The following is a 22,633-nucleotide window of genomic DNA, read 5'->3' on the forward strand; positions in this document are numbered from 1 at the left end:
CAGAGAATCTAGACAATGAAACCTTGGTCAGCACATCCCTGGGACAAGGTAACTTCCATGGAGGAAATGATGACATCCCCACTATATCCGTGAACCATATCCTTTGCAGCCAAGATGGAGCAATCAGTATAACTGAAACCGTCCTGACTCGAGACCCTACACTAGAAAGTAGTGGTAACGGCCAGAAAGGATAAATTAGATTGAACCTCCAAGGCACCGCTAATGCATCTGTTAGTTCCGTCAGAGGATCCCTGTACCTCGACCCCTATCTGGGTAGCTTGGTATTGAGACGTTATAAGATCTTCCTCTAGCAAATCTCTGCAAACACTCGGAATGGAGAGACCCGTCCGCTGGATGAAAGGATTGTCTGCTGAGGAAATCCGCTTCCCAGTTGTCCACATCCGGAATGTGGATCTCTGACAGTGAACAAATGTGGGTCTCCCCCACACCAGAATCCGAGATACTTCCCTCATAACTAGAGAGCTTCTCATTCCCCCCTGATGGTTGATGTAAGCCACCAAGGTTATATTGTCTGATTGGAAACTGAATAACTGGGACGAACCCAGCAGAGGCCAAGTCTTCAGAGCATTGTATATTGCCCGAAGATCCAAATGAGGTCAGGAGGGAGCTTTACCTCCTGAGACCATAGGCCCTGTGCCTTCCTGGTACCACAAACAGCTCCCCAACCTGACAGACTCGCAAACGTAGTCACAATCACCCAGGATGGTCTTAAGAGGGATGTCCCTCAGGACAAGTGATCCGGAGCGATTCTCTCGATTGGTTGACCAGAGAAATCTGTTGAGACAGATCCGAATGATCGTCGTTCCACTCCTTCAGCATGCGCAGTTGCAACAGTCTGAGGTGAAACCTGGCAAGGGAAATTATGTCCATGCTGGACACAATGAGACCAAGCAACCCCAAACACCAAGTCACAGATGGACTTAAGGAGATCATGGGGCAAGACATGTTGAAGCTAGCTTGCAACGTCTCTGGTCTGATAGAAATATTCTCATGTTTATGGAGACTATTATAGTACCCGTGATTCGACTCTGGTACTTGACACAAGAGAACTCTCTCTAGATTATCTTCCATCCAGCAACCATGGCAACAGCTGCCGCCGGCCGAAACAAATATCCCGTATGTTGAAACATCTTTCTTAACAGAGTTTCCAGTTCTTATCCATGGGCTCTTCAAACGAAGAGCTATCCTCAAGTGAGTTAGTAGTACGTTTTAGCAAAGGTGAAGATAACGCCATCCCATTTAGAGATGGAACCTCACAACTCCATTGACAGACCAGGACCGGGAACAATTTGTTAAAGGGAGAAGAGGGAAAAAAGGAATCCAATCCTGCCCCCTTAATTCCTAATAATGTTCACCATCTAACAGGAGCAGGGAAGGCACCACCATGTCCTCAAACTCTATTCAATTTAGGAATTAAAGGTTCATCAGGCAATATGACCTCTGGAACCTATGAATTCGCCAAAAACATCCTTTAGAAGAAAGCGCAAATTCCTAAAACTAGTCTGGTTCCTTTCACAGCTGAAGGTTTAGAGGCAGCAGACTCCGACCCAGAAAGTTCATACTCTGAAGTCACAGAAAGAACTTCATCCTTGGATAACCCTATCAGTTAAATCCAAAAACTTATTTGAAGGAGTGCAATATGTAACCTTTCGCTTGCTCTTAGCAGGGCGAGGTAAAGCATTAAAGGCCGCAGACACCGCCGTTTGAACTGCGCAGTAACGTCTGGTGAAAAAAGGCCCCCTCCAGATGGAGGATCCGCAATGCTACAGGAAAACTGCATGTGTATAGAGATAACAATGTAGGGTATGCACCTCACTGGACGACAACTCCTCAGAGGTGGACGGCTCTGTGGTATCAAAAATGTTTGATATTATCACATTATCAAGACATATGGAACATAATTGAGAGGGGGAACTAGGGCTTCCTCACCATATAAACAGGAATTTCTCTTTAGGAATAGAGGGAGTGCCCTCTAAAGTAACAGAATTCTCCATCGCTAGTGCAATAACCGGAGAACTAGAGAAATAAAACATCTTATTTTATTAAAAAATATGGCACCCTTATACCCTAATGGCTGGGGCACTCACCACCTCCTATGACCAGAGATTTATGACTCCTCTCTGATAGACACCCGGTCAGGAAAGAGTGAATGAATCACATAGTGCATAATGCACGACTGTCCCTGCTATGAGAGAAAGCGCGCCAAGCTTGTAAGCTGCATTGCTCTCAAAGTGAAAGTGAAACCTGTATATTCCATAACAGCCTATGAGGCCATAACATCTCACACATAAAGCAGCATAAAATCAAATAAACATATAAGATTATTATTCCCCCCTGTTCACTAATCCCCCTAAGGAGATATTAACCATTGATTCTATACAGATAAAAGAAGTCACACTGTGACCCTGTCTTCATGCGTTATCATACATGTATAAAATATGAAACGATCTTACCAGAATCCATGCAATGGAACTGGAACACGGCCCTTCAAGTGTGATAGATAGTAGCATCGCTTCTGACATGGACTTGAGTGAAGAAAGCAGGCAGCGAAACTCGTCAACGCTGATTGCCTATGGAGCTGTTAATATGAGTCGGGATGGCTTAGCAGAAAGACTCTCACTGCATCTCCGGACTCTATCATCCATGCTCTCACTGAGAGGCTGACAGGACTACTTAAAACTCCAGTCCCATCTCGAAGAGTACTACCCTCCATAAGAGACTACTCCGAAATCTTCTAACACTTCTCTGCTAACCTCCTGAGACGAAAGGCAAGGAATGACTGGGGTTGTGAGGAAGTAGGGGCGGTATTTAAGCCTTTGGCTGGGTGTCTTTGCCTCCTCCTGGTGGCCAGGTTCAGTATTTCCCAAAAGTAAGGAATGCAGCTGTGGACTCTTTCCATATTAAGATGGAAATCATATTTATGCAATATTCATATTTAACAAATTATTTAACTCTGTAATTGCTGTAAACTTTTCACATTCCAATGTTATATATATATATATATATATATATATATATATATATATATATATATATATATATATATATAAATATATACAGTATATATAGGGCTCAAAATTTCAAGCCCAAGCTACTAGCCAGCCCAAAATGTTACCTTCCCATTCTTTGGACATGTTTAGCCAATGTGAAACACCTTATTGTGCAGTAATTTTTTAATATTGTTTTTGTTTTATACCATAAATTAAATGATGATACATTCAGTAATAAATTAACAAAAATAAGTGCATAGCAGTTAGCAACATCAATTAAGGTTCTGTCTCTTCTCTCTCAAATCTCTTCACTGTTTACCCTCTCAGACGTAACAGTCTAAGCACTAATAGGGTCCCTAAAGCCATAGAGGAATAACATATTTTTGCACTTTTATGGATTTATAATATCCCTTTAGATAATATTTGTAGACTTTCACTCACTAACTTTCACTAACCACTGTTAAAGGGCCACTGTAAGTAAATATTTTCTATGCCTGTTACTAACTAACTACCCCAAATACGCTTTTTATCAATAGCATTTCATTAACATATCTCTACCGTATATCAGAAATCTTGTCTGCAAATTTAATTGTTTTCCAAACCCACTCCTTGGGTATCCTTTGCTCTGTACCAATCCGTTTACAATACCTAGGTTTCAAAATGGCGCTTTAAACACAAAGTTATTGGTTTAAGTATTTTGAACATGCAGTGCTGAAAATAGTGGGCAGGATAACGTGACATCTTCGGTGAATAAAAGATATAACTTTTAGAACGTTATGAAACTTCGTTTTGGAGAAAATATAGGTCAGTAGGTTTTAATTAATGTTTATTAACTTTAATATGTTAGTTGTTTAGCTTAAAAATTATAACAGAAAGTAATCCTTTAAATTTCCACTCGCCAATGTCTAGTGGAAATTTTGAGCCCTGATTTTATATATATATATGTGTGTGTGTGTATGTATAGATATATGTTTCACAAAAAAAACATCAACTATATATACAGTATAATAATAATAATAATACATAGAACCTATGCTGCTAAACTAATAACATTGGAATGTGAAATATTCATACTTATTCATACTTGGTTAAACGTGATTGGGTTTGAGTGTGAGTATGGGTGTTAGATTTGTTTTTCCACTTTTTGCGCTACATTGAAGTCTATGGGGGAATACGTTAATGCGATCGCAATATTCTAAGTTCCACTTTTTGTGTGCGTTGAATTAGCACTCATGTGAAGTTAGCGCATAAGGGAAAGCACTAATTTGTGCTCCATTTGTAATTTAGCCTACTGTGTGCTAGATTAAAAGTAGAAAATTAAAAGTGTTAATACCGGGGGGCGGAGCCAAGGGCCGACAGAGATGGCCACTTAGGAAAGAAGCTCTGCACAACGGATATCAAAAACGACTTTAATACATCTTATTGCAGTGTGCAGCTAAGCTGAAAAACCAAGGTGCGCCTTAGTAAACCTTCTAACTAAGCAGGGATATCCTCTTTTGTATGTTTCAAGGCAGTATCATAGTGCTCTGCACAGCTTCTATATCCCGCAGGCCTGACAGCATGGCGAGGCAACCTCTAACTACGCCATAGTAGTTCACTGCGCTGTTTCCCTCGACCTAGATTCGATACCTTCAAGAGGTCAGTCTCTATCAGGACTCAGATACTATAAGTGATCGACAGCAGCGATGGAGCCTCTCACATTTCTTAACGCCTTGACCGACTTACTGGCTATGCACCACACTCGCCTCTTGAAATCTATTGATGAGGCACTCCACTATCCTCCCCAAGACCCGATAGATGCGGATTCACTCTGCACCGAGGCGCTTACTGAATTAACCCCGGTGAGCTCTATTTACAGCCGTGCGATAGCAGCCAGAGAGTTGGTGAAGTTGGCGCCAGGTTTGCAGGCTGGCACTTCGGAGCTGCCACTCGGTGAACCTCATGACCTACCTTTCCCCACTGTTTTTGTGGCCGCTTGCCCTCCGCCGGAACGGCTGGGTCTGGCTTCACTTGGGGTCCTAATTTCCAAAGACCGGGCGGTAGATCATTACCCACCAGTATTTCCTGCTGACGACGGAGGATTTGTTTCACAGAGATGGTGTGAGGCTGGACACCGGCTGTTTCATCACCTGACGCATTACCTCTTTCCATTGCCCCCTGGACAAGTCGACTTTAGATGTGGAATAGGCTAGGCTATCAGAGTGGTCTGGACTTTTGTTGCTGTCTCGATTACAAGATTTCACAGCACTTTTTCTCCTGGGCATACGTGCCTCGTAGCACCTAGCAGTTTTACACCTTCTCTATAAACCTAAATAAAGGACTTTATTTTCAACTCTGCACCATGCATGTGTTTGACTGCCGTGATTGTATGGTGATATCTAATGCTTGAGCTCTATGAGGGCCTTGTCTACCGAGGATTTACAACTTGCATGAAGCAGTCTGAAACAGAACTTGGATAGAAAAAGGACATAATGCATCTTTTTATTAAGATCTATCTCCTTTTTACACCTGGCCTCTCATCCTGCTCTAACCTGAAAATGTTTGATGTCAATTAGTTACTTGCACCATTCTTTCTAATGTCTATTATTAATAACCCACTAGATGTTTTTAGTGTTTGGTTAGCAGTACATGCTAGAATGAGAGTCATTTTCTTACATTCTTTACTAACAGTCTACTCCACTGAGTCACAATTTGTCTGTACTAATATATTTAGCCCATAGGTGTTGAGAACTTGCTTGCAACTTAACCCATGATCTATATGTCCCCATGGAACCATTAACAGTCAGTACTATAGTAAAATAGCTATTTATTCCTGGAAGTAACAGGGCTGTCCTATTTTGCCTGCATGGTTTAGTTGGTATATTGAAATCGCCTAACAGTTTATATATGCCCATTGAGATATCGCTAGAATTTCAATTTGATTTTACTTTTATGTTTATCTAATTAGGGCTAGACTGTAGCCTCTCTAGTTATTTCTCAGCTTTATAGCAGATTTTCACACGCTATAGTTATCCCCAGAGAGCTTTGATATTGCTTCCAGACAGGACGCACCGCTGCCAGCGGCCGGGGTGGCGTGGCGCCTATCTTAAACTAATGTATAGCTTTGTGAAGAATTTTAGACCTCGCTTTATACCGTAACACTGAAAATTGAATCTCTACAAGCACTGTTTCTATATGTCATTGGGGCTCTAGACACGTTTTAAACACTCTATATATAGCGGTCTAACAGTCATAGCAAGTGCATATGCTCCTCAGGCCAACCCACTCCATAGTTTACTAACTGATAACCACTTAGTTTCCATGCCCATATACTTCCACAAATCTAAACCCAATTAGCCATGTAAAGTCTTAACCATAAATTTATTATATTTAGCTTTCCCTGCTTTATCTTATATTTAGCGCATTTTGCTCAATCATAGCTGGACTACCCTTGTTGGGATAATGATGCATGTGAACTCTAGCACCAGATAGAAACACGACTGCCTCTCTAATGCAGGGCCAGCCTCTTTTGTTTTATTATATTTTACTTATATGGTTCAGGTTTGTGTTGCAGCCGCCTGATACTTTGTTTGCATCCATGAGGATGTTCATGGAATTTGAATCTATTGTTATCTATATATGCTCCCCTGTTTAATTAAGTGGAGCCAGACTACTACCTTTCTAATTATTTCTCAGCTTTGGCTGTCAGGCTGCAGGGGCAAGTGCATATGTCCTGCATAATAACATTTCCCATATCTGACTAGCTGGCATCTAATAAGCTTCAATCCCCATAAAAATTAATACTTGTATTCACTATAGCAACTCGCATAGGCCTCCTATTCTTAGAGCCCAGTCTAGTATTTAACGTCTATAATGCCTTAACCTTGATATATAGGGGAAAGATATTTGAGCATATAGCACATACCCTCAGGTTCTTCGAGAACTTAACCTACCACCTCCCCCCCCTCTATACAATGAACCTCTTTGAAGAGGAGGACTTTCTATGCGGCTTCTCTCGCCTATGCTGCAACTTTAATTACCCCCTATTACCTACTTTTACATAATACCACAGTATTGACTCTACTTATTACACTCCATTCAGCAGGACTGATCTATATAATCTGTCAGATGAGTTTTTACTTGGTTTATCATGTTATCTTCATTTAGGAACAAAACTTTCATTGCTGTTATTATTTCAAAGTTTGATTACTAATTTAATCTAAATAGATAGGCTTAAAAATGACCGTTTCAACTATTTAATTTCCTCTCTTTGAGCTAGTTGCGCGTTTAGGAGGTACAAGAGATGCCTTCACTACCAAGCGAGGAAACATACTCTATTTAGACTGTGTTATAGAGAAAAAGAGGTTCCAGTCTTTTGCGTTGTTTTATGTAAAATGTGAATTTTATATTCCCATAAGGAAGTTGTCAAACCACACTGTACCATTTTCATTTGTCTTATTATATGTTATTGCATAAAGAGTTGTAATATTTTGCACAACCTCAATAAAAAATTAAAAAAAAAAAAAAAAAGTGTTAATACCACTCAGGCAAACTCAATAACAATCGTATTCTTGTGCTTATAATACTAGTTGAAAGTAAAACATTTTTGCTCGAGCAGTTTTAAAACCTACAATAAACTTACTCCAGTTCTTCCATGCAGGTGCATGTGCTCAAAGACTCTGCCAGGTGAGAGACTCCTGTGTAACCAATGCTGTTGTTGCTGATTCTGAAAAACAAGAGAAACACAGGGTTAAATCAGTGTAGTGTTTTAAAGACCAATTTATGCTACATGAATTGCTTGAAGGAATCTGAAGCATTTTAAGCCTTTGCTTTATAATTAAACCAGAGCTTTTTAAACTAATAAAGTCAATATGATTTTTAATCTGTTTAAAAAAAAACAAAGTGTTATATTATTTAAGTAAGTCTGAAAATGGCCTTTTCTTTCTCAATATGCTTCAGTTATGATTCAGAGTGGTCACCAAACAAATGAGCATTAATGGGAAACTGAAGTACCTTTAACACTGAGGGGCCAATTTATCAAGGGCCAAACTGCCCTTATGCCCCTGTTTCTGCGCAAGCCTTCAGGCTCGCCGGAAACAGGAGTTAAGAAGTAGCGGTCTTAAGACCGCTGCTCCTTAACTGGTCCGCTGCTAGCAGCTGATTGGCCACGAATCTGCAGGTGCGGCATTGCACAAGCAGTTCACCAGAACTGCTTGTGCAATGTTAAATGACAACAGCGTATGCTATTGGCATTCAGCGATGTCTGTCAGACATGATACGCTACAGCGTATCATGTCGGACAGACATTGATAAACCGGCCCCTGACTATGGATTGTATTAGTCTTAATTATTGCAGCAAAAAGTATTTTCTGTGTTACACAATATGTTTCCCAATATGTGCAAAAAAAGAGTCCACCATCAGCAACTGGTTTTATTTGATCATATATAAATACAGTATATATATATATATATATATATATACACAGTAGTAAATTATTGTAGGCAGCTGCTACTTATTAATCAAGAGTACAATATATAACACTAAGGCAAATCAATGTTTGATCTCTTTGTTGAATCTTTATGTTATATTACTATTTCTATGAATACAGACAAATTGACACTTGGGGGCCTATTTATTAAAGGTCTTGCAGACCTGATCCGACAGTGCGGATCAAGACCTCGCTGAATGCGGAGAGCAATACGCTCTCCGCATTTAACATTGCACCAGCAGCTCACAAGAGCTGCTGGTGCAACGCCGCCCCCCTTCTGACTTGCAGCCAATCGGCCGCCAGCAGGGAGGTGTCAATCAACCCGATCGTACTCGATCGGTTGATTTCTGGCAATTCCTGTCCGCCTTCATAACGTGTTTCTGGCGAGTCTGAGGACGGAAACACGGGCCCACAAGCTCCGTTCGGAGCTTGATAAATGGGCCCCTAAATTATTTCATTTAAAGGGTAACTTTGGGGTAAATTTATTTAACAGAACTCGCAAGTTTTCTGCCCTAAAAAACAGTCACAAATTACACTGGATATGTATGAAATGTTTTGCTCCAAAAAAAGGCAGAAATTATTAGTCAAATATATTTGTTCGCACGGCATCACAGTTATTGTTTGGAAATACTTACTGCCTGTGTTGTGTTCAATATACATTGTGATTTGTATGACTAACAAATCATATGTCACAACTATAATAATATGCCCTCTTTTGTTTGCAATACAAAAGTAACTATTCATCTCGCCTCTGGTTGTATGGCTTGACTGATTTAAGGCAAATTTTGTCTTTAGACAAATTCATTCCAGTACTCCACAGCCTATATTATGGAACATTTTCTGACGTTGGCTATGCTGATGCGGCCTCCAGAAGAGTCACAATTGAAATTGACCCATTTACCAAACATTATTCATAGGAACAAAAATAGTTCTGCCCATAAAAAGGGGCGTATGTGCACTTGGGAATTGAAATAAAATGTAATTTGGACATTGTCAAAAGGATATGTATAACCCTGGGTATGGACACATGCTTTTTGATAGCATTAATTCAGTGTATATAGAAATATTGTGCACAGAGATTTTTCTCTTTTTTACTTTACATAAAAAAACAGGTACACAATAAAATTCATGACCTTTTTAAAATGCTGTTCAAGTTAAACTACCCGAATGCCCCAAAAAAGAAGCATTAGCTATTGACTATAGTGTAAAATAGAAGTATTTATTGAACATTTTAATAAAGTTATGTGGATGAACACCAAGTAAATTACAGGAACATATTTGAACATTTAAACATTCATAAAACCTAAAATATCGGCTTTCTTGGAAATTGAAATCTGAAAAAAAGAAACTTTTTTGTAAATTGTCAAAAGGCTGTTTATAACCCTGCGGATAGACAATTTCTTTTGGCACATTCATTTTGAGTAAATAAGTTGATGTATGGATAAATATGTGCCCCAAAATAGAAGTAGAAGATTGTGATCATAGAAATTGTATGAAAAACATAAATTATGCTTACCAGATAATTTCATTTCCTTCTGTACAAGGAGAGTCCACAGCATCATTCCTTACTGTTGGGAAATACTGAACCTGGCCACCAGGAGGAGGCAAAGACACCCCAGTCAAAGGCTTAAATACCTCTCCCACTTCCCCTAGTCCTTCTGCCGAGGGAACAAGGAACAGTAGGAGAAATATTAGGGTATAAAAGGTGCCAGAAGAAAATGATAATTTAGGGGGCCGCCCATCTGAGAAAACGGGGCGGGGGCCGTGGACTCTCATTGTACAGAAGGAAATGAAATTATCTGGTAAGCATAATTTATGTTTTCCTTCTTAATAAAAGGAGAGTCCACGGCTTCATTCCTTCCTGTTGGGAAACTTATACTCAAGCTCTAGAGGACACTGAATGAAAATGGGAGGGACAAAAAGAGAGGCGGACCCTAATCTGAGGGCACCACAGCCTGCAAAACCTTTCTCCCGAAGGCTTCTTCAGCTGAAGCAAAAACATCAAACTTGTAAAATTTAGAAAAAGTGTGTAAGGAGGACCAGGTTGCCGCCTTACAAATCTGATCCATAGAGACCTCGTTCTTAAAGACCCAAGAGGAAGCCACTGCTCTAGTAGAATGAGCCGTAATTCTGAGGAGGTCTATGTCCCGCTGTCTCATAGGCTACACAGATAAGGCTCCTCAACCAAAAGGAAAAGTAAGTCGAAGAGACCTTCTGGCCCATACGCTTCCCAGAATATGCCACAAATAAGGAAGAAACTTGTCTAAAATCCTTAGTAGCTTGAAGATAAAACGTCAAGGCACGAACCACGTCCAGAATATGAAGTAAACGTTCCTTCGAAGAGGAAGGATTAGGACACAAAAAAGGGAGCACAATCTCTTGATTGATGTTGCGGTCTGACACGACTTTAGGGAGAAACCCTAACTTAATTTGTAGGACAGCCTTATCCGAATGACATCCTCACTAGGTCCACGAACCACATCCTTCGCGGCCAAGATGGAGAAATCAGAATTACTGACGCTTGCTCCTGCTTGATGCAGGCCACTACTCGAGGAAGGAGTGGTAAAGGCGGAAAAAGGTAGATTAGATTAAACCTCCAAGGCACCGCTAATGCATCTATTAGCTCCGCCTGAGGATCCTTGGACCTCGACCCTTATCTGGGTAGTTTGGTATTGAGATGAGACGCCATGAGATCTATATCGGTGTCCCCCACCTGAAGCATATCTCCGCAAACACTTCGGGATGGAGAGACCATTCCCCCAGATGAAAGCATTGTCTGCTGAGAAAGTCCGCTTCCCAGTTGTCCACACTTGGAATGTGGATCACTGACAGCAAACAGCTGTGGTCCTCCGCCAACTCCAGAATCCGACATACTTCCCTCATTGCTAGGGAGCTTCTCGTTCCCCCCTGATGTTTGTTGTAAGCCACTGAGGTTATATTGTCTGATTGGAATCTGATAAACTGGGACAAACCCAGAAGAGGCCAAGCTTTCAGAGCATTGTAGATTGCTCGAAGCTCCAAAATGTTGATCGGGAGTGAGCGTTCCTCCTGCGACCAAAGGCCCTGTACCTTCTTGGCACCCCAAACAGCTCCCCATCCTGAGAGGATCGCGTCCGTAGTCACAATCTCCCAGGATGGTCTTAGAAAGGATGTCCTTCAGGGACAGATGATCTGGACAGAGTCAACGAGAGAGCGATTCTCTCGATCGGTTGTCCAGGGAAATCTGTTGAGACAGATCCGAATGATTGCTGTTCCACTGCCTCTGCATGCACAGCTGTAGTGGTCTGAGACGGAACCTGGCTAAAGGAATTATGTCCATGCTGGACACCATGAGACCAATTACCTCCATACACTGAGCCACAGATGGCCTTAAGGAGGTCCAGAGGCAAGAAATGATGAAGCTAGCTTGCACCGGGTCTGGTCGGTTAGAAATATCCTCATGGATACTGAATCTATTATAGTGCCCAGGAATTCTACCCTGGTGCTTGGGATGAAAGAACTCTTCTCTAAGTTTATCTTCCATCCATGTGATCGAAGAAGAGAGAGAAGAGAAACCGAATGGTACTCTGCTAGACGAAAGGATGGCGCTTGAACCAGAATGTCGTAGAAGTAGGGAGCTACTGCTATACCTTGGGTTCTGGCGACAGCCAGGAGAGCTCCTAGAACCTTTGTGAAGATTCTTGGGGCCGTAGCTAGACCAAACAGAAGTGCGATGAACTGGAAGTGCTGATCCAGGAACGCAAACCTTAGGAACTGGAAGTGGTCCCTGTGGATTGGAACATGAAGGTAGGCCTCCTTCAGATCTATAGTGGTCATGAACTTTCAATCCTGAACTAGAGGAAGAATGGACCTTATTGTCTCCATCTTGAAAGAGTGGACATTTAGAAACTTGTTTAATCAATTTAGGTCCAGAATTGGGTGGAAAGTTTCCTCCTTCTTTGGGACCACAAACAGATTTGAGTAGTATTCCAAACCTCTTTCTGCTATAGGAACCGGGACAATGACCCATAAGGAGGACAGATCCCGCACGCGCGCCAGAAAGGCTTCCCTCTTTTCTGGTTTTAAAGACAGGCTTGGGAGGAGAAAACTGCCCCTGAGGTGATGCGATTTGAAACCTATCTTGTATCCCTAAGCTATTACCTCCAAGACCCACGGAGCCTGCAAGTCCCTCGACCAAGCATCTGAAAACAGTGACAGTCTGCCCCCTACACGATCCAGCTTTGGATCGGGGGCTGCCCCTTCATGCCAACTTGTTCTCGTTCTGCTTGGATTTATTCCAGGATTTATCCAGCTTCCAAGTGCTCTTGGCTTGCTTAGGCTTAGAGGAGGACTTCTGACGCTGAGACTTCTCAGAATCAAAGGAACAAAAATTAGATCCTTGTCCCTTAGATTTGTTCTTTTTATCCTGCAGTAGGAAGGCACCCTTGCCCCCTGTAACCATGGAGATAATGGAGTCCAGGCCTGGACCAAATAAAATGTTTCCCTTAAAAGGTAGGGAAAGACCAGGACTTCAGACAGAGCGCCCGATGCGTCTGCACTGAGAAACCAAAGATTTTAGCATTCAGGCGAATAATCTGCATGTTTGCATCACATATAAAAGAATTAGCAATTCTTAAAGCTTTAATTCTTTCCTGTATAACGTTGAGGGGATCCTCCACCTCGATAATTTCCGTTAAGGAGTCACACCAGTGGCCGCGGCTCCAGCAACCGAGGCAACAGCCGCTGCCGGTTGAAATAAATATCCTGTATGCTGAAACATTTTCCTGAGAAAAGTTTCCATTTTCTTATCCATCGGCTCTCTGTAAGACGAGCTATTCTCAAGAGGGATAGTAGTACGTTTAGCTAATGTGGAGATAGAACCATCCACCTTAGGGACGGAACCCCACTACTCTAGCTGAGAGTCCGGGACTGGAAACAATTTTTTAAAGGCAGACAAAGGAAAAAAGGAAGATTCAATTCTATCCCATTCGTTCGCCATTTTTACGGGGTACAGGAAAATTTAGTGGCGCTACCCTGTCCTCGTACACTCTGTCTAATTTAGGGATCAAAGATTGATCAGGCAACTTGGCCTCTTGAACCTCTAAAGTAGACAGAAATTCCTTTAGAAGAAAACGTAAGTGTTCAATTTTAAATCTAAAGGCTGGCTCCTCCGCAGCTGGAGGCCTAGAGGAAGCAGACTTCGATCCAGAAATTTCACCCTCTGAAGATTCAGAGTGTGACCCATCCTGAGATACATGAAAGGCAGACAAATCAAGTAAATCACTGGATGTCCCGGGATCGAAGAGCTGTGTTTAACCTTTCGCTTGCGCTTAGCAGGGTGAGGTAAAGCATTAAGGGCCTCAGACACCGCCGTCTTTAACTGCGCGGTAAAGTCTGATGGTAAAAGGCTCCCTCCAGACAGACGGGAAGTTGCATGAGACAATGGAGATGATAGATGGGTACGCACCTCACGGGACGACGAGTCCTCAGAGGTGGATGGCTCAATTGTACTAAAGGGGTTAACCTTCTTAGACAAAATAACCTTGTTGATGCATATGGAACACAGTTGAGAGGGCGGGCACACTAAGGCCTCCTCACAATATAGACAGGTATTACTAGACAGGTATTACTATTAGGAATAGAGGGAGTATCCTGGAGCATATCAGGATCCTCTATAGCTTGCGCTAACAACAGTAGGATACAAATAAATTTACTTTTTATTTTTCTCAAAAACGGCACCCGGTCACGTGGTGCGCAATGTAGGACTGCCCCTGCTATGAGAAAAAGCGTGCCAATGCATTCAAGCTGTGCAGCGTTCAAAGTGAAAGTAAAACACCTGTATGTTCCGTTACCGCATAACAACAGTCTATGAGCCCAAAAAATAAATCTCACATAAAGCAGCATAAATCAAAGAAACACAATTGATTAATCCCCACTGTTCAATAACCTCCCTCATGAGATATTAACCCATGATTCTATAAAAGATAAAAGGAATCACACTGTGACCCTGTCTTCAAGCAATTTCAACATAAGTAAAAATGTAAACGATCTTACCAGAATCCATGCTGTGGAACAGAAACACAGCCTCTCAAGTGTGACAGTCTTAATGGCTCATGGACTCTCATCACCTTATGAAAGAAGTGGTATGTTCCCTCACTAACATAAGAAAAGAGGAGGAATACAGTGTAATGCTCATTGGATATTCCTCTATCAGACCAAACTTGGCCAGTAGTCTTCTTATCCCTGCGTCAAGTGGAATGATAGGAAATATCCCAGAAAAGAGAGAGTTTGTGAAATGAGGTAAGCAGTACTCACAGGAGGCAGGGTAGTCCTTCACAGCAATAAGATGAAGGCAGAGTCCAGCAACAGGAAGGCAATCCAGCGGTTTAGCAGTTCAGGGGTAAACTAATAGTAGGACCAGGAACAGGCAGGTGTCAGCAACAAAAGGAAATCCAGCAGTATAACATTTCAGGGGTAAACCAATAGAATGGTCAGACAGGCAGAGTTCAGCAATGGTAAGTCAATCAGCAATATAAGGGTTAAGCAAGCAGAGTGGTCAGACAAGCAGAGTTCAGTAACAATGTGGCAGTCCAGTAGTTCAGGGGTTAAGCAGGCAGAGTGGTCAGACAGGCAGGATTCAGCAACAGTATGGTAATCCAGCAGTTCAGGGGTTAAGCAGACAGAGTGATCAGACAGGCAGAGTTCAGTAACGATATAGATATCCAACAAAGTAACACAGTACCCAGGAGCACACAAAGTAACACCTACACTTGGGCACATGTGAGAGAGACTGAGGCACTTACATAGGGTAGGATTCGTGCCACAGGAGGGATCCGGACCGGCATCAGAAGACAGGGCGGGCGGTGATGATGTCATCACTGTGCTGTAGTTACACCGCCGCATCCCTAGCAACAGGAGGACCGCCTGTGTCTGTGGCAAACGACCACAGCATAGCGGAGGACCGGCTTGACAAAGACCCCTTCTTAAAGGGTACCCCCGGGACCCTGCATAGGCTTGGTGGGATGTGCAGCATGAAACCTGGAGATCAGAGAAGGAGTATGCACATGACGGGCAGGAACCCATGAACGATCTGCCATAGAGTAACCCTTCCAGTGCACGAGGTATTGGAGTTGCCTGCGTCTGTACCTGGAGTATAGGATCCTGGCAATCTCATACTCCGGCTCACCATGAACCAAGAGAGGCGGAGGAGGAGGTCTGAGTCGGGTAAACCTGTTTGTGATGTAGGGCTTGAGCAGAGAGATGTGGACAGGATGAATGTGTAGGGCTCTGGGTAAAGCCACTTTGTAGGCAACAGGAGATAATCTTTTGAGGACCTTGTAAGGACCGATGTAGTGAAGACCCAATTTGTGGCAAGGCTGACGTAAGCGAACGTGTCGAGTAGAGACCCAGACTCGCTCACCAACAGCAAAAGCATGAATAGTAGCTCGATGATAGTCGTCATGTTTCTTGTATCTGGAAACAGCTGAACGTAACTGAGAGAGTATACGCTGCCAATGGGTAGCAAGGTCAGTGAAACGAAGCTCAGCAAATAAAGAGGAAAGAGACAGGGTTGATATACTACTGCGGCTTGAAATGGAGAGCATCGTAGAGATGAGTGCCAATGAGTGTTCCTTGCCAGTTCAGCTAGGGGCAAAAGTCCTGACCAGTTGGTATGCTGAGAATTGACATAGGCTCTGAGATAGGCTTCGAGATCTTGATTCGTCCTCTCCGTCAGTCCATTGGTCTGAGGATGATGGCCAGAAGATAAGGATACAGTGGTCCAAATCAGTTTGCAAAAAGCTCTCCATTAAGTGGAAACGAATTGAGGTCCTCTGTCAGAGACAATTGTTACAGGTATACTGCAAAGGCGTATGTCATGAAGAAGAAATAGACATGATATATCTTGGGCAGTAGGTAGCTTGACCAAGGGCACGAAATGAGGAATCAATTGTAGCATCCAGGGAGCGCTCAGACATTCACTGTTTGTGGCCGTTTACTGTGTTGCGTGCTTCACGTAGGCGGCACACCCCCTCTTTGACGTCACGATGACGTGCCTCAAGGTAAACAGCTGTGCCGGTGCTAAGTGTAAAGCGATCCACTACCGCTTAGAAAAACAATAGAATTGCAACGTCCCAAGCACCCGGTAGCTGTATAAAGGCAAATGTAGAAAAAAGAGACAAGACTCAGGCTTACTTTGTTTATTTTGAACAGAACATTGTATGATTAAATATCAGGAGTTAAGTGTATATAAAATAATTTTTGTTTTTGGATGAGAAAGAGTTAATCTTGCTAATTTTTGTGTTCATTTTTTTAGCACATGTACCCCATACACACGCCCATAATGATGCCAAATAGATTTAATTGGTAGAAAATGAAGGGTGTGTTTTCTAAACTCCTTAAATAAACAGGCATTATGGGAAATCAGGTATGGTCACTGATGAAGTTAATATAGTCCATATGAAACGCGTTTGACCTACAAGCTGTTGCCAGTCTGTTACCTGTATTTTTGCCATATACTTCATTGAAATATACGAGCACTAACGAAGTAAGCCTGAGTCTTGTCTCTTTTTTCTACATTTGCCTTTATACAGCTGCCGGGTGCTTGGGACGTTGCAATTCTCACGAAATGAGGAAGCCTGGAAAATCGATCCACCACAACCCAGATAACCGTATGATGGTCAGAAAGAGGGAGGTCAACAACAAAATCCATTGTTATGTGTGTCCACGGTTGTTTGGGAATGGACAACGGCTGGAGTAAGCCATGAGGCAAGGATCGGGGGAGTTTTATTGGCAAGTCATGCAGGCTTTAACATAATCCTGAGAGTAAGACTTCATGGTAGGCCACCATACATGTTGGGAAAGCAGATTAAAGGTTCTTGTCAAACCAGGATGTCCTGATAGTTTGCTGTCATGAGCCCAGGATAGCACAGGGGTGCGTAGGTTCGGAGGTACAAAGAAGATATCAGGAGCCGCATGGGCTTCAGGATGCTTTCTAGACTGGGCACATTGCAGTTTTTGAAGTAGAGAGTTGTAAGTGGAACAACTACACAGGAGGGGGGTATAATGTGTTCAATAGGAGCTTCAAAAGAGTCATTAGACTGAAAAAACTGACGGTAAAGGGCATCAGCCTTTTAATTCTTGGTCCCAGGAAGATAAGAGACTACAAAGTTAAAACGGAAAAAGAACAAGGCCCACCTGACCTGTCGAGGATTGAGTCGATGAGCAGTCTGTAGGTACGTCAAATTCTTGTGCTCAGTGAGTATCTAAACGGGATTGGCAGTATCCTCTAGCTAATGACGCCATTTAGTCAGGGCCATCTTAATGGCTAAGAGTTCACGATTACCCACATTGTAATTTCTCTCTGCAGGAGTAAAGCATTGGAGAAAAAGGGCAACAGGGTGCCACTAGGAGGTTAAAGGATCCCTTTGGGTTAGGACTGCTTTAGCTCTAATCTTGGAGGCGTCATTCTCTAAATTGAACTGCAGGTCAGGATCAGGATGGCGGAGTACAGGAGCAGAACAAACTGCCTTTTTCAGATGAGAGAAGGCATCCACGACTTCAGGAGGCCAATTTTTGCAGTCTTTGTTCCATTTAGTTAACTCAGTGAGTGGAGCAACTATTTGGGAAAAGTTCTTTGTATACTTGCAGTAATAATTGGAGAACCCCAAAAATCTCTGTAGTTCCTTTAATGAGGTGGGTTGAGGCCATTCCAGAACTGCGGTAAAATTAGAAGGATCCATGGCAAAACCCTACTTTGAGATGACATAGCCAAGAAACTGGATCTGAACTTGATCAAACTCACATTTCTCCAGTTTGGCTACCAGAGAATGGTCTCTGAGGCAAAGAAGTACCTGTCTCACGTGCTCATGATGCTCCTCAAGGGTGGAGAAGAAAATAAGGATGTCATCCAGATAGACGATTACAGTGCGTTTGAGGAGGTCACGAAAGACATCGTTGACAAATGCTTGGAAGACTGCAGGGGTATTACACAGCCCAAAAGGCATTATGAGGTATTCGTAATGCCCTGATCTCGTGTTGAAGGCAGTCTTCCATTCATGCCCTGGGAAGATATGAATAAGATTGTACGCCCCACGTAGATCCAACTTAGTGAAGTAGCAAGCATTTTGGAGCGAATCATAAAATTCAGTGATTAAAGGAATAGGATAGCGATTCTTGATAGTGATGTTGTTTAGGTCTCTGTAGTCGATACAGGGTCTAAGCCCACGATCCTTCTTACTGACGAAAAAGCCAGTCCTGGCAGGAGAAGAGGAAGGGTGAATAAAACCTTTAGCTAGGTTCTCTTGAATATAATCCTCCATGGCCTTGGTTTCAGCTTTGGAGAGTGGATAAGTCCTCCCTTTAGGAAGTGGGGCTCCAGGAAAGAGGCCTATTTTGCAGTCGTAAGGACAATTGGGTGGCAGCACATCAGCTGCTTTCTTTTCAAACACATCAGTAAAATCTGTGTATACTGAGTGAAGGCTTGAAGGGGTCTGTAGATTGGCTATGGAGATGTGGTGCAGAGGAGTAACCTTAGCCAGGCAGGAGTGGAAGCAGAATGAACCCCAGGAGGCCAACTGTCCCTCAGTCCAGTCAAATTACGGTTTGTGTATACGAAGCCAAGGAAGACCAAGGATGACAGGCTGTGCTGGGGAACGAATGACATCGAACTGCAACTGTTCGGTATGAAGGACTCCCACAGTCAGGGTTAGGGGTGCTGATTCGAAATGGATTAACCTTGATCCAAGGGGAGTGCCATCCAGAGTAGTTATTTTGAGACATTGTTTTTTCTGCAGAAGAGGCAACGCTGCCTGAATCATAAAACGGTGATCAAGAAAATTTCCAGCTGCCCCTGAATCAATGAAGGCTTGAGCGTGGACAGAATTCTGAAGGAAGGTAAGGGTAACAGGTACCAGAATCCGAGAAGAGTGAGGGGATTTAGTAGAGACCATGCTTAGAGGTACCCCAGTTTTATCCTCTAAGAATTGGCTTTTCCTGGCAGAATATCACAGTTCTTTTGTTGATGTGAGTTAGAACCACAGTAGAAACACAGTCTCAATCTCCTTCGTCTCTGTCTTTCAGATTCTGTGGGCTTGAGGGAGGAGAGATCAATGGGTTCCTCTACAGAGGTAATTGGAGGTGCTGAAGGGGTAGAGGATAGTCTAGAGACCGGATGAGTAGGACGACGAGAGGGAAGGAGTCTACGAGTTCTGTCTCTCTCAGCTTGTCTCTCCTGAAAGCGAGAATCTAGACTGATACAAAGTGTTATGAATTCATCCAGGGACGAAGGAAGGTCGCGATAAGTAAGCTCATCCTTGATGTGCTCATGCAAGCCTCTCCTAAAGGCCGCCTTAAGGGCACTGCTGTCGTAACTGGTCTCAAGTGCCAAGGTGCGAAACTCAATGGCGTACTCTGCTGCAGAAGCGCGGTCATGAGTCCCAAATACAGAGGATAATGCAGAAATGAAAGCATCAGCTTTGTTCAAGAGTTAAGTGTCCTGTTCCAAAAGGGGAGAGACCCAGGCTAGGGCCTTGTCTTTCAATAAAAAAATGATAAAAGTGACCTTTGACTGATGAGACTGGAAGGTGTGAGTATCATTGTGAACGTGAAGCCTGCACTGGTTGAGAAAACCCCTACAGTCGGTAGTACCATCATACTTGTCAGGCAATGGTATCTGGGGTATACTTCCAGGAGCAGGGGAAGGAGGTGCAGCACTAGCAGCAGGGGCCAGATGTGTAACTACAGGTGTAGTGTTCTTCTCTGCAACCAGTGAGGAGAGCATAGCGGATATAGCTTCTAGTTTAGAATCCACATTCTGCAGGTGTATGGCATGGGTTCCCAGCGTCTGTCCCTGAAGAGAGACTGCTCTTACTACCTCATTTGGGTCCATGGCCCAAGTATAATGTAATGCTCGTGGGATATTCCTCTATCAGACCAAACTTGGCCAGTAGTCTTCTTATCCCGGTGTCAAGTGGAATGATAGGAAATATCCCAGAGCAGAGTGAGTTTGTGAAATGAGGTAAGCAGTACCCACAGGAGGCAGGGTAGTCCTTCACGGCAATAAGATGAAGGCAGAGTCCGGCAACAGGAAGGCAATCCAGCAGTATAGCAGTTCAGGGGTAAACCAATAGAAGGACCAGGAACAGGCTGGTGTCAGCAACAAAAGGAAATCCAGCAGTATAACAGTTCAGGGGTAAACCAATAGAATGGTCAGACAAGCAGAGTTCAGCAATGGTAAGGTAATCAGCAATATAAGGGTTAAGCAAGCAGAGTTGTCAGACAAGCAGAATTCAGTAACAATATGGCAGTCCAGTAGTTCAGGGGTTAAGCAGGCAGAATGGTCAGACAGGCAGGGTTCAGCGACAGTATGGCAATCCAGCAGTTCAGGCGTTAAGCAGGCAGAGTGGTCAGACAGGCAGAGTTCAGTAACGATATAGATATCCAACAAAGTAACACAGCACCCAGGAGCACACAAAGTAACACCTATACTTGGGCACAGGTGAGAGTGACTGAGGCACTTACATAGGGTAGGATTCGCACCACAGGAGGGAACCGGACCGGCATCAGAAGACAGGGTGGTCGGTGATGACGTCATCACGTGCTATAGTTACACCGCTGCATCCCTAGCAACAGGAGGACCACCTGCGTCCCTGGCAACGGCCACAGGAGAACGGAGGAGCGGCGTGACATACAGGTATTTATAATAGTAGTTCAACAAAGAGTTTCAGGGGTTACTGATAATCATTTACCATAACAAATATGAAAAAATACAATATGGTATCTTATCAGTGTGCAACATTCAAATAAATAATTTGCATGAAAAAGCTTGGTATAAGCCAGAGATGTCACTGTTAAAGGGCAGTTATGAAATCTACACCAAGTTTAAATAATTTCTTAAGGAGCCTGAGAAAGTATTGTAGTGTTTGTTTTCCTCTCTGCTGCTGATATCAAATTTCCCTGTTCGAGTGGCCACTTGCTCCTGTGCGCCTAACTTCTGAAGCAAGCTCAAAGCCTAATACAGGATACAAGAGTGCAGAAAAACTGTAACATTTAATCATTTTACTTAACAAAATATATATAATTGTCAAATTCTGGATTATGTAACAGTTCCATTTGGGCTTTGCACGCGTGTGTGTGTAAAAACAACCATCTTAAGACAAAATCTTAATAAATAAAAATATATTACTACCCCCCCCCCCCTCCAAAAAAAAAAAAAGAAAAAAACATGGCTGCTACAAGGCCCAGTCTGTTTCAAATGTAATTTTGGTTTGAGGTGACAGATCAACTTAATTTAGAACCATAAAACATTTGTGGGAAATTACTGCTGCACTCCTTTAATTGTACGTGTCAATAATATTACAATTTCTTCTCAGTGTTATATACATATTACTGTATTAAAAAGAATATGAAACCCAAAAAATGTACTTCAATTATCAAATGTTCTTAGTTCCCATGATATTCTTTGTTGAAGAGATACCTAGATAGTGCTGCCATATAGTGCTCTTGCAAATGAATAACATTCTTGCAAAACTGCTGCCTTTTAGTGCTCCAGAAATGGGCTGACTCCCTGCTTTTCAACAAAAGATACCAATAGAACGAAGACAAAATGATAATAGAAGTAAATGATGAAGTTGCTTAAAATCCCATGCTCTATCTGAATCATGAAAGAAAATGTTTCGGTTTCATATCCCTTTAATGTTTGATCTAAAGAACCACATATGACAAGTTCATACATCAGCTTCTTTATGGAGAGCATCTTCTGCAGTCCTTGGGACAATGTCAAGAGTGAGACGTCATCCAGATTGACAGCGGATAAACTGGAGGAAACAATGAAGATGAGCTTTAGTAATATGGAGTGTGGTGGATTTATACAGAGTGTTACAACTGTTATTATAAAGATACCAATGAACTTACTGGATCTCCAGAACTTCATGACATTTGGATAGCTCTTGGACAAACTGTCTACCTCCTTCACAGGCTACAGAAAAGCATTTGGAGACACTAAAAAAAAAACAGTAAATGTGGCATCCATTAAACACTTTTTACCTGACTTAGAACTAAAACCTAAGTCACGTTCCCCTACATCATATAAGGCCCTTACTGAAGAGAACGGAGCTTCCTTGTTAAAGCTCTCACATCTTTAGATGTCACTGGATTGACATAAAAATCCTGATCTTG

General features: G+C 42.6%; 1 protein-coding gene across 1 annotated transcript in view; it reads right to left on the reverse strand.

Annotated features, from left to right (window-relative positions):
* Positions 1-7,628: 7,628 nt before the first annotated feature.
* LOC128664100 (protein NLRC5) overlaps positions 7,629-22,633 on the reverse strand; it is a 429,645-nt gene continuing 414,640 nt past the window's right edge. Inside the window, exons 35-37 of the mRNA XM_053718792.1 lie at positions 22,370-22,456; positions 22,189-22,272; positions 7,629-7,716 (exon numbers count right to left, since the gene is read on the reverse strand). Of these exons, the coding sequence (XP_053574767.1) occupies positions 7,629-7,716; positions 22,189-22,272; positions 22,370-22,456 (259 nt within the window). The remainder of the gene's footprint in view (positions 7,717-22,188; positions 22,273-22,369; positions 22,457-22,633) is intronic.

This window comes from Bombina bombina, chromosome 1, assembly GCF_027579735.1.
Source record: "Bombina bombina isolate aBomBom1 chromosome 1, aBomBom1.pri, whole genome shotgun sequence".
Taxonomy (NCBI): domain Eukaryota; kingdom Metazoa; phylum Chordata; class Amphibia; order Anura; family Bombinatoridae; genus Bombina; species Bombina bombina.